Genomic DNA, 12,694 nt, shown 5'->3' with positions numbered 1-12,694 from the left:
CTAGCTTATTTTACTTAGATCTAATGTGTTTTTCTACTACAATGGGAGGCTAATCGTCTTTTACTTTTGTTTGGTGAAGATTAGCTTGATACTTATGTGTTGATTTCAATTATTGGATGATTATTATTGATGTACTTGTGTTTGAGATATATAAACCCTAACATGTTTTAGTTCTAGTTTATATTGCACATAAATCAGATTTTATATGTTAATTGACCATATTAATTGCATGAATATATCTCCTAATTGTTCATTCCATCACAATTTGAAAACTGCGGAAGCCAGAATTCAAAAATTAGACAACAATATTTTCTGTAAATAAATTAGGCATCAACTGTGGAGATTGAGAAATTAATTTTGTAGCACAAAGTTGTATTTTTATCTAAGCTTGTATTTAATTTTGTTGTGTAGAAAATTTTTGTAAATACAGAGACCTCACAGACAGACATGGGAATCAGATCGAAAGGGGATCATTAAAAACATCCTATTTAAGTAGTCTCAATAATCAATGCAAAAACTGGAATTCGTATCGGAAGAGAAACGGATGAATTACAAACCCTAGATTTTGTCGATATCTTCGTCTTCAAACTTGATATAATCATCACCAGCGCCATCCTCTTCGTCGTCAAGTCCACCAATAATACCCTCATTAAGCCTTATATTCTCCGGCAACTCACCGTACGCCTTCAACAACCTTGCCTCATCCGGCATATACTTAAGGATGACATCCGCCTTATCGTCCTGGTAATCACGAAGCCCAACAAGGATGTTATCTCCAGCTGCGATCAAGACCTTGTGCATCTTACCATGGATATGGCTGAGACGCTTAGTGCCGTCAATACACATGGACTCACAACGGACGTTTCCGAGCATACGGAGCACCTGGGCATACTCTTGACCGTCCTCCTTGAATACAAGCTCACGCTTCTCGTCGCCGGCTTCGTTCTTTCCTCTCTTGCGGTTTTTGCCTCCCTTTCCTTTGTTCTTTGGCATGATGGCGGTGGATTTGGTATCTGTGTTCGATTGTGCTATTATCAATTATGTTAATATCATTCATAGTCCAATTGTGCTTAACTTAACCATGGAAGAGTAACTAATATCATTCATAGTCTAATTGTGCTATTATTAATTATGTGTTTAACTTGAGCATGACCATTGCCTTGTCATCCATAAATCGATAGGCCTAATAATTTGACCATAAGAGCTAGATAATTGGTAATCAATATAATATATCCACTAGAAATCAACCATAGGAGAAAGTGAAATCTGATCTAGATAGAAGTATTCTTTTAATTCTGGAAGTTGCCTTGTTTTTGTTGCTTGCTTGTTTGCAAGTTGAAATTACGTTAATCTGATCTTGAAAAATCAGTAAAAACCCCTAAATCATAGTTTGTTTTATAGTTTAATTAGAAGTAGTTAATTTATTAAATTGAATTCTGTTCCCTATGATCGACACCTGACTTACCTGAGCTACAATATAAACTGACTAGGGACACTGCATATAGGTGCATAGATAGTAAAAGTTTGTTAGGTTATAAATTTAAAACTAAGTAGGTACTTTGTGCATGCATCAGGTATATATCATATAAATTTTATGTTTATAATATTTCATCTAACAGAACATCTTTGCACATGATCACATACAACATTCAATTATCTAAATGCTTCATATCCATGTGTAAGATGAATGTAACTATGCACTCACTTGATAAAAGTGGATGCTTAGGAATTCGAGAAGAACTTCGCCTTGGTACTTTATATTTTCTTCTGACGTTACCTAGGTACGGATATCGTTAAGTCTTAGTCTTATATTCCTGGTGACTAATGATAGTCTAGATTCCTCACTAATCTCAATGTCTACATCAAGATCTATTAAGTAAGGAACAACTAGGTAGGATCATATCGGAGGTAGGGCTCATTTGGTATACATATTATACTGTTTGGAAATCCCACTTTAAATATCTCACTAAATCAAGCCTAGACATCATCCCTGCAAGTAGATCAATAAGTATAATGACTTGGAATTACTAATAAATCTCATTTATAGGTTCATAATAACAACTTATGACTATAAATATAAGTTACACTGAAAGAAAAAGAGTGTAGCTTAACTTAAACAAGTTTTAGCGATAGCTGTTAGTTGTCGGGCATTCAAGGACCTCATAATTAGCCAAAATACAGTTAACACCAAGGAAAGATTCGGACCAAAACAACAGTAAGTCGAGAGAGAGAGAGAGAGATTTAAATGGTGTGGGAGAGAATGAGGGAGCTAAAGGTTATTTATAGTGTTGAAAATGACTATACGGGCCGCGCATAATACTGTGCGCTTCATGCCTTTCCAGTGTGTTGGCTCCTTTGTTCTTTCGCCACGTGTCGTATTTTTGGAGGTCCACATAACCTCCTAGATGGTGCCACGTGTCACCATTTTCATGTTGTCACGTGTCGCTTTATCCTTGGGTCACATTGCCTTGTCTCGAAAGAGAGGGGTTTGTCCGACCATGCCACATAGCGCACTCCGGTGCTACCACGTCATCATCCCAGGCGGTTTCCTCGCAGATCTTCGGACGACCATAACTTTCATATACGAGCTCCGTTTTCGATGTTCTTTATATCCCCGGATACCAATCAACGAGCTCTACAACTTTCATTAAGGTCTCAACATCTAATTCTTGTTCTTACAAAACTCATATTTAGACCGGTTTAAACTGTTAAAGATCGTGCAAAAATCATAACTTCTTCATACGAAATATGTTCTCGACTGTCTTTATATCGACGGGTTGATTGTTTTATCTAACAATTAACCGATTTGAATTTTGATTTATGTACTCGTACTATTGCACTAAAACTTCCAAAAATCACAACCTCCTCTCACAAAGTAGGATTTTGACTTTCTCTATATGCACGCTCTCGGTTTAACCACTACTACGACTTTCGTTTAGATCACTTAGGTAAAAAGGTAATTTATCAAAAATTCACTATTTTCGATAAGCAGAGTCGTGTCGGTTTAATCATGAAACTTTGAAGAATCATAACTTCTTTATCTGAAAACAGATTTCAGCGTTCTCTATATGTAAGGAATCTTTGTCACATATAAAATAACTTTGGTTAAGGTTACTTTTATCAAAAAATCATCTTTAACGTTTATTATATATTGATTGATTGGCCCAAATCTGTGGGTATTACATAGTGTCCACCCCATGATTTACTCTTTCGGAACACTTAAGATAAAACTATCAAGCAATTAAACATTTTAATCATGTAGGCGACCCTGCGTTCCGGATCTGCTACTCAAAAATCAGGCGAACATTATTAATGAATCGACCCTACTGAAAATCAAATCTATCAACCACCGCCGACCATGTTATAAAATCAACAACGCCAAGTGAGCTCTGTATCGAAGACCGCTCTTCCCCTAATAGATTTTTGATTATTTTTCTCTTTTTCTCTTTCTCTTACTCCACCATCATCAAACCTGCAAAACAAGGATATTTAATAGAAGGTGGTGCATGTTCAGGGGATAAGATGGGAACGAGAGGCAACAAAGAGGATTTCATACAGGGTGGGATGGGCGGTGACGATAGACGGGCGACATAACCGTTTTGGTGATGGAACTCCAACGAAGGTGTGGAACGATGATGGGATGTATTTTTTATGTTTTAAACTATTTATTGTTAACTGAATGGCTAAGAGATTGCTAAAATTGTATTTTTTATGTTTTAATATGTTTTTTATAGGATCTTACGATCACGATCTTCCAAAGTGAAAAACGATCATATATAAGATCCCGATTTGACAGACTTGCTCATATGGATGGGGGTTTGGGGGTGGACCCTTTTTTGGTTAATAATAAATTAATTAAAAATATATATTTATTATTTAAATATTTAGTTACCTAATTAAAATATTTAAAAAAAATCTTATAAAGGTAGTATAGTCATTTTAGGTGTGGAAGAGACGAAACACGCAATAAAACGAAATTATACGGATGGTCCGAGTTAAGAAAAAAAAATTAGGAACTGAACATGCAAATTACCCCAAACCATAGGGAGTAATACATCTTTTTAATTATAATTGTATAGTACTTTTAGGAGATAAATTTCCAAAAAAAAATAATAATAATACTATAGTTAAGTAAAATAAAGTAAGATGTTTTTAAAAAATAAAACTTAAACTTACAAGATTATACTAAAAGTAATCATAAATAAGATTTTGATGCAACAAATAAACCAAAATACGTTGGTAATGTGATTTGATTCAAAAGCTATTTAGACTATGTTTAACATACCTGTTAATAAAAAAAATAAACATGCTCATAAGCTTAATCTTACAAGATAATAATAAAAGCAATCATAAATAAGATTTTGATGCAACAAATAAACCAAAATACATACATGTTATTAATGTGATTTGATTCAAAAGATACTATAACTATATGGTTAACCTGTTGGCCAATAGAAAATGAACATTTAATCAAAACTAGCCGGAAGATATAAAAAAAAAATAGACATGAATTTTTTTGTAATTAGGTAATAGTACAATATTTAATTGAGTTTCAACTTACATACTTTACGTAATCAGCCAACATAATAAATAATATATAATCTAGTGACAATTTTGATAAAGAAAACAATTTGTTTGTATATATATCCTTGACTCAAATTCAAATGTGATGTTTAAAAATTGTGCGTAAAGAATGTCAACCAAGCAAATTTCATCCATTCACGGATTCCACCTATACCCACCACAAAATTCCAAATTAACGTAGGCATATTTTACAAGGCAAAAACCTTCATTGAAGGAAATCTTAAAATAGAAAAAGGTGAAAGGCAAGCAGCTTTTCACATGTTCCTATATTGAAATCCTCACAATACTCCATTAATTTCCTTTTGATTCATTATCTCCCACGACCCACCATTTTATTTCATCACTAATTCTTGATCTATGCTGTTTTATCCCAAATTCAATCGATCATCTTCTCCAGAAGTGTGCAGAAAGGGATTGCGATCGTCCGTCGTGTAGATTTATGCAACATGGGTTTCGACAAGAAACATGAGGCAACTTCCTCCTCCAACGCCCCCCCACGATCGGTTCCTCGGGAAGACTCCCCTCTTCTCGGAAACCACGACGATTCGTTGTCGTCGACGCCCAAGACCTTCGCTAACGTCTTCATCGCGATCGTGGGTGCCGGCGTTCTTGGTCTCCCTTATACCTTCATGCGCACCGGTTGGGTCACGGGATTCGTGATGATCTTCGCCGTCTCCGGCCTCGCCTACCGTGGCATGATGCTCCTCATCGTAACCCGACGAAAACTCGAATCCCCTCTTACATATTCCAAAATCAATTCTTTCGGCGATCTGGGGTTCGCCGTCTGTGGCCCAATCGGTCGTCTCGCCGTCGATGTAATGATTATAGCATCCCAAGCCGGTTTTTGCGTAGGATACCTCATCTTCATCGGTAATACCTTAGCCAATCTATTCCATGCAACCCCAACCGAATCTCCCCATTATTTAAACACGAGCCCTTACATTTGGGGATTGAAAGCCAAAACGTTCTACATCTGGAGTTGTTTCCCATTCCAGTTAGGATTAAACGCGATTCCAACGTTAACCCTTTTAGCCCCCTTGAGTATCTTCGCTGACATCGTCGACGTTAGTGCAATGGGTGTCGTAATGGTGGAAGACGTGACCGTTTTCTTGAAAAACACCATAAATGTCCACGCATTTGGTACCTTTCCCATGTTCTGTTATGGTCTCGGAGTGGCCCTCTTTTCATTCGAAGGAATCGGAATGGCATTACCACTGGAATCAGAAGCCAGAGACAAGAAAAAGTTTGGAGCGGTGTTGGGATGGGCGATGATGATCATTGCTGCCATGTATGGATTCTTTGGGGTGTTGGGTTACTTTGCTTTTGGTGAAAACACAAGAGATATTATTACTGCTAATATGGGTAAAGGTGTTCTTAGTTCTATGGTACAATTGGGACTCTGTATAAATCTGTTTTTCACGTTTCCGTTGATGATGAATCCTGTTTATGAGGTAATGGAAAGAAGGTATTGGGAAGGAAGGTATTGTTTATGGATGAGATGGGTGTTGGTTATGGTGGTGAGTTTGGTGGCTCTTTTTGTTCCAAATTTTACTGATTTTTTATCGCTTGTTGGGAGTAGTACTTGTTGCATATTGGGTTTGGTGTTGCCTTCTCTATTTCATTACAATGCCTTCAAAAACGAGTTGGGGAAGGAGGAACTTATGTGGGATTTGGTGATGATTGTTTTGGGTGTTATTCTTGGTGTGTTGGGAACATGGTTTTCTTTGGTTGAAATTCTATTTAAAGCATGAAAAGGCATCAAACACTATTACATGATTGTGATAGTAGAGAGAGAGAGAGAGTCTTCAATCACATGAGAATAGCTTGTTTTTGTATGTTTTTGTCCCCGATGGCTCTTGGGTGAGCTCCATTTTAATTGAATTGTTCTACATCTGCATTTTGTCATGTGTGGGGATTAAATTGAACTCTCGAGTCTTGAGTGTGAAAAAAATAAATATCTTTCTTTTGAGAAACTTAAGACTTAATATTTCTATGTGCAACATAACTCAATTGGGTTTGTCTTTTTTTTTTCGTAGTCTTGTCGATATAAACACATATTAAACACTTATAAACCGATATAAACCTCAAATTGGGTTTAGTATAGCTCGTCAATATCCCACTTTGACCCTATTAAATAACTTTTTAATAATTACAAACAAACGAATATCTTAAAACTATCCAGCCAAATTATATACCGGGTCAGTCAGAGAGATATGAGACATGAAATGTTGGTCTTGTCTTCATTCAATAAAATAAGTGAAGATTTATTATTAAAAATAAAGACTAGATGGATTGTACTGTTTTTATATTTTGTTTAGAGTTATACATACATGTATGTTTGGTTTCATTTTCCGTAAGATCTTTAAATATTATGTACACATTGTTTTCCAGCCACAAGCATTGGAAGTCTGTAGACAGACGAGTGAGTAGCCCATAATACAATCTCTAGTTTAGTCTCTACTATTATGCTACGCACACTATAATCTATAAAAATATTGATGAGAAAAGCTTTTTTTTTTTTTTGTTCTTGGTTCAAAGCATCATCTATATAAAACCAATTAGTGAAATCATTTATTGAAAGGAATGGTGGTTTCTTTCTTTCAGCATCATCTAGTTCTATTTCTTGTTCTAGTCAACATCAAAATAACATAACAAAACAAAACAAAACCAATTGATGAATGGGGGCAAAACTGCAGAAAACCAACAAACAGCATACAGATGTATTATACCACCACCTGGCACCTGCATCAATTTAAGGAAACATAAACAAGTCACAAGTCACAACCTGAACCAATCCAATCAGCAGCCATTAAAAATTATTATAATTCCCTATCAAACTATTCATATACAAAATGTAGCAAAATTATCTCAAATAACCCGTAGTATTATTCTTGTCAACAAACAAAACAAAACAAAATGGGGCATTCGTATAATCAATCAATAAGACTCAAGTTACTCTTACATATGTTATGTCTTATTAGCTCACAAGCAATTTAATTCTAATGTATCCGGATGTGGTATATATTTGATATTCTTGTCATCCTATCGTAATCTATATATACACCATAAAAGCATAACATAACAATGAGTTCAAATACAGCAGAAAGAAATGCTCATAGCTGTCAAAATCATCATATCTACTTCACATGAATGTTGGATTCGTTGCCAAAATCATATGACTGTAAACAATCACATCACTTTTAACCTGGTTCATCATGTAAAACTTCCAGCCATATTGAACCTAATAAGCAACTCATGTACTTCATATGCATTTCCATTGACACAAGACATAATCATATGATATAAAAATCAACTTCTCAACACTCGATAATCAAGTCAAGTCACAAAAGCATGTATGTAACAACAAATCAAGCCAATATTAGTACTAACCTTTCCCCTCATCTGAGTTTCCCCTTAACTGAACTCTGCCTCTTCGCTGCCTCGTTGATCTTCTCAATATACCCTTCGATCGGTGGTGTCAAAGTTGCCATGAACCTATTCACCGGGAAAGGAGCCATATCCGGCACCAGTGCCGCCTCCCTCAAACCTTCCGGCAACGCCTCTATAGCCTCCTTCTTACACTTCAACAGCCCTGTCTCCGCAGCCTGCCTCGCTCGATGCTTCCTCATCAAAACCCTACTATACTCCTTAGCTAACTTCCTCCCATCCTCAACCGTCAACTCGTATTTAGGAATCTTATCAGCGTCAACAAGCCCTAACGTTACAAGATCCAAACCTTCCGGTCCGATAAACCCAGATTTCGATTTCTGGTCATCATCTTTTACCTTACTCTTGTTTTTCTTAAAGCTCGCAATCTCTTGTTTCCTATCTTCAGAAATCAATCCCATTTTCTCCCTCTCAGCTTCTCTCTCTCGTTCCTTAGGCTTCAGAAACCTCACCGGCGCTTTTGCCTGCAAGCAATCGTCAATCATTTGTTCAAGTTGGCCTTTCCTCGGACCTTTCGTCGCCGACGGATCTGGTGCTTGTTGACCTTTCTTTATAGTGATTTTCGATCTCTTTAGGGTTACCCCAGCCTTCACCTTCCCTTTTCCTTTAGCCGTTCCACTGACGGAACATTGTTGTAGGAATCGGTGGCCTAGGGTTTCTATTGTTGACGTCAATGGCTTCAATTTCATCATGTCTGTTATCCGCGCCATTGCTATCAGAGAATCAGCGAGGCAGCGGCAGCGATGGCGGTAATGTGATGGAGTCTGTAATAGGGTTCAATGCGTGACAAAATTCAATAAAATAATGACATATGGAATTAGTAATTTTCTCTTTATTTATCTTTTCTTAATTGTTTTCTGATTTTACACTTGTAAGTAGAAGATTAGCTAAGAGAATATTTATTGGTCCGTATAGTATAGTGTTACAAACTAACAATAACTTTTAAACAAGTTATTGAAATTTTCCTTGTGGTTTGATAAAACTATATGTTTGGTCCCTGATATTCTTTTTACATTTGGATCATCCCTATGGTATTATTTTGTTGCGAATTCCGTCCCTAACAAAGCTAAAATGACTATAATACCCTTATTTATATATTTATTTATTATTAATCTTATAAAGAAAACTAATTAATAAAAACATATGCGGCCCATCACTCACACCCTTCTCTATCGGATCCATACTACTACCTTTGTTTCAAACGCTACCAACTTCCGCCATGAAACATCGTTGCCACAACCTTGCACTTTCAATTGAACACAAAAAAAAGACCTCGAGTTGAAGCCATAAAGCCATAAACAAGACATTCACTACCACCACTACCATCGACCAGTACCAAATCCTCACCTCATAAACTCAAAACCTAACATGCAACTCAAATCATAATCAAAACTTGAAATTGAAATTAAAACATGATACTCAAATGAAACCATAACCTCAAATACAAATGCTTAATAAAACCTAAAACGTGTCGCAACTTTCACATCATCTAGATCCAGAAACCGAGTCTGTCGCTAAAATTAAATGGTCGTTTGTGGCTCCAATTTTAGTTTTAGTGAGATGTGAAAGCGGTTCATGTTTTGCTCTGATTCATGTTTCAAAGAGTATAAAGGTGTAGGAGATGGTGGTTGTGGCTCCAATTTTAGTAAATGCGATGGAGGTGTGGAGATTGTGACATTAGTAAGGCAGTGACAGTGGTGTTGAATTAACGTTAAAGTCACAAAGAGATAGGATCTAGGTTTTTTTTTCTAAATTTGATCCACTTCAAATCTTCATCATAGGAGTAGAGCTCTCATGTATTCGAGGAAATTGATGCACTAACGATATAGGAGGTCACCGAAGTTTATGGTGACATTAGAGGCTTCCTTACGCAGAGTTTGGAGAATTGGAGAATAGGAGGTTGGGAGGACCTACGATGTTTTGCCAGTGGGAATGAGAGAGAAATTGAGGAGGGAGATGATAAAGTGTGAAGGGTGGGCCATTCTTATTAATAATATTATTAAAAAGTATTAAGGGTATTATAGGAATTTCATATCGACATACTCACGAACTCACAAATCTCATCCTTCAGCATGTCATGATACCTCGTCTTCTTCATCTCCTCATCCGCCACATACTACGGAACCAACAAAGCCCTTTTGTGGAACATGGCATTGATCTCCGCCACAGCCTCAGTAGTCTGGTGAAGGTCCTCAAACACCCTCGTCAACTGTTGAACCTTGATCACTGGTGCAAACTCAACCCTGAATCTCATCACAAAATCACCCCAAGTCATCGTCTCGACAGCCTTGCCTCCCAAGGCGTAGTCTACCTCCTCTCACTAGTCATGAGATATGGCATTCAGTAGTCAGGATGCAAATATGACCTTCGACCCCTCGGGGGAAAAATCTAGTCCGTAAGGCATTTACGATGTCCGCAAACCATCGCTTGCTAACAACGAGGTCCTTCTTCCCGAAGAATTCAGGAGTCCGACATGCACGAAACTCTCGAAAAGCGTGCACCCACCATAACCACCATCTTAGTACGGAATGCACCTAGATGCTCATCCAGAATCTCCATAATGCCCTCCTTGATCGTAACAAGGATCATAGGAGTCTGCTCTAGAATACTGAGGGTAATCTTAGAAAAGATGAATTCTCACATTTGTTCATCAAGCGGTTCAGCCCCATAGCCTGAACCCGAACCAGAACCATCACCAGAATCTCCTTGAGTGACCACCATACTAAAAATGAACAATATCAAACCATCATAAACACTCGAAAAATCCCACACTCTACAAGCCCCTTAGTATCTTCATGACTTCCCTTGATTCGAGTACGGATCATGTGCTTTCAGTATTAAGATCCCAATACTACCTTCCACACCTATACATACTTTCCTCAAGGAATCATCCTGAATCCTCTAAGTTACCTTCTCATACTGATACTTCTAGCACATGCTAAACAGTGCACCAATCACACTAAATACTTCCTAGGATTCCTCACCCATCCCACCATCAGCTGCTGAAGAACCTCTACTGATGTCAGCTAACTACTTCATGAATACAATTACATGCAATAAAGCATAGATAATTCTTCAACTAAAAGACTCAACCCTACATCGATTAGACTCAGACAAGAGTTGCACAATAAGGCCAAGTCAATCACTCTAAGATTATTTAACCTCTACCGCATGTAACTTAACATATTCATGTAATAGTTATCTCACATCAATATGAGTCCCACAAATAAAAAAGAAAGCAACATTCGGGCATCGAATAATCTAAACCAGTGCATCACCTAATCAGGTCATTCTATCTAACATCTGAAATTGTAAGTCCCCAATTTGATTGTGTATCAATCAGATCCAATTGATGGTGCAGAATCCCAATCAATTGGATGATGCTCCTTACAATAGATTTTCTCACACACACTATTCTTCTCTCTACAATATGCTCCTCTTTTTCTCTTTCTTCTAGCCTTCTTTTCATACACTCCTCTACCCATTACATCTATTTATATGGACCTCCAGTCGTACACGTGTGTACAGCCGCACACCCTGTGTACGGCCGTACACACGTGTACGACCGTACACAGCCACAAAATTACGGAAAAGTACATTTTCTTAGAAAAGTAAAGTATAAACCATATTTTTGACCCAACAGAAATCCATACTAGCATGCAATTCTAAAAGCTTAACCAACAAGCATATACAACCATTTCTCCTTGCGTTTTATCAAGCAATCATGAGCAAATCCTTGGCCCCAATCTAGCATGCAATTCTCATAACATATAGCATAACATCATATATGGGTATTTTGGGAATCACTTACTTGAGATAGACTGATTGCACGCATCGCACCCCTTTTCTTTATAAAAAAATCTTTTAGAAAATTCATTTTCTTTCAAAAAGATTACCAATTCCTAAGTTTAAGTTCAGACACCCCTGAAAGTGTGCCTGAATCTTTCAACCCAAGGCTTTGATACCAACTTGTAACGTCCCAAAATTTTATAGTAAAATTTGATTTTTAAAATAATACACCATACAAATGAGTTGATCCAAAACTAGTCAAAGTGAATATATCATTTAAACATCAGAGTAAAAATCACAAATAACTAATGCGGAAAACTCTGGGGGATGTTGTGCAGTTACGTCGGGCCCTTCCCTTTGGAACCGGAAGTACCTGAAATCATAAACGTAAAACCATAAGCACAAAGCTTACTAAGTTCCCCAAATACCACATACCATACATATAATAGAGAATGCTATGTGTCAACCATAGTCTTACAATCACTATCATGTCATGATATGTATCATGACTTTTCTTTCCAAATTAGGAGCTAAAACCCAGGTCTTACAAACAAGTGCCAAGAGCCACCTCCTGGTCTTTCAAGCAAGGATCACAAAGACAACTAGCATCCTACATATAAATGTCAGGGTCTAGATCCTGGTCTTGCATACAATTTCCAGGAGCCACCACATGGTCTTCCTACATAACATAATCGAGTGGGTCGACATTGGTGCCTTCGACCCACAAGTACAATGAGGAGACTCACCTGAATTATTCAAAAGAAGCCTAACAGCTACCTCAACAACAAAACAGCCAACCCAAGCTTCCTAAATCCAAACTGAAACTCATCCTTAGTCAAATACTCAAATCTACCCAAATTTGACCAAAAAGCTT

At 37.2% G+C, this 12,694-nt stretch overlaps 3 protein-coding genes across 3 annotated transcripts; 1 reads left to right on the top strand and 2 right to left on the bottom strand.

Annotated features, from left to right (window-relative positions):
- Positions 1-415: 415 nt before the first annotated feature.
- Positions 416-1,018, bottom strand: LOC111894607 (eukaryotic translation initiation factor 1A). Its single transcript, XM_023890690.3, has one exon. It carries the CDS (start codon positions 991-993, stop codon positions 559-561), a length of 435 nt encoding a protein of 144 aa, XP_023746458.1. The 5' UTR covers positions 994-1,018; the 3' UTR covers positions 416-558.
- A 3,744-nt stretch (positions 1,019-4,762) lies between these two features.
- Positions 4,763-6,489, top strand: LOC111894631 (amino acid transporter AVT3B). Its single transcript, XM_023890721.3, has one exon. The coding sequence runs from the start codon at positions 5,031-5,033 to the stop codon at positions 6,333-6,335; it is 1,305 nt and encodes a 434-aa protein (XP_023746489.1). The 5' UTR covers positions 4,763-5,030; the 3' UTR covers positions 6,336-6,489.
- A 642-nt stretch (positions 6,490-7,131) lies between these two features.
- Positions 7,132-8,826, bottom strand: LOC111894632 (uncharacterized). Its single transcript, XM_023890722.2, has 2 exons — positions 7,975-8,826; positions 7,132-7,326 (listed from the first exon to the last, which is right to left on the bottom strand). Exon 1 carries the CDS (start codon positions 8,739-8,741, stop codon positions 7,983-7,985), a length of 759 nt encoding a protein of 252 aa, XP_023746490.1. The 5' UTR covers positions 8,742-8,826; the 3' UTR covers positions 7,132-7,326; positions 7,975-7,982.
- Between the last annotated feature and the right edge of the window lie 3,868 nt (positions 8,827-12,694).

This window comes from Lactuca sativa, chromosome 7 (genome assembly GCF_002870075.4).
Source record: "Lactuca sativa cultivar Salinas chromosome 7, Lsat_Salinas_v11, whole genome shotgun sequence".
Taxonomy (NCBI): domain Eukaryota; kingdom Viridiplantae; phylum Streptophyta; class Magnoliopsida; order Asterales; family Asteraceae; genus Lactuca; species Lactuca sativa.
The sequence above is the reverse complement of the archived record's forward strand: the minus strand, read 5'-3'. Positions and strand labels throughout refer to the sequence as shown.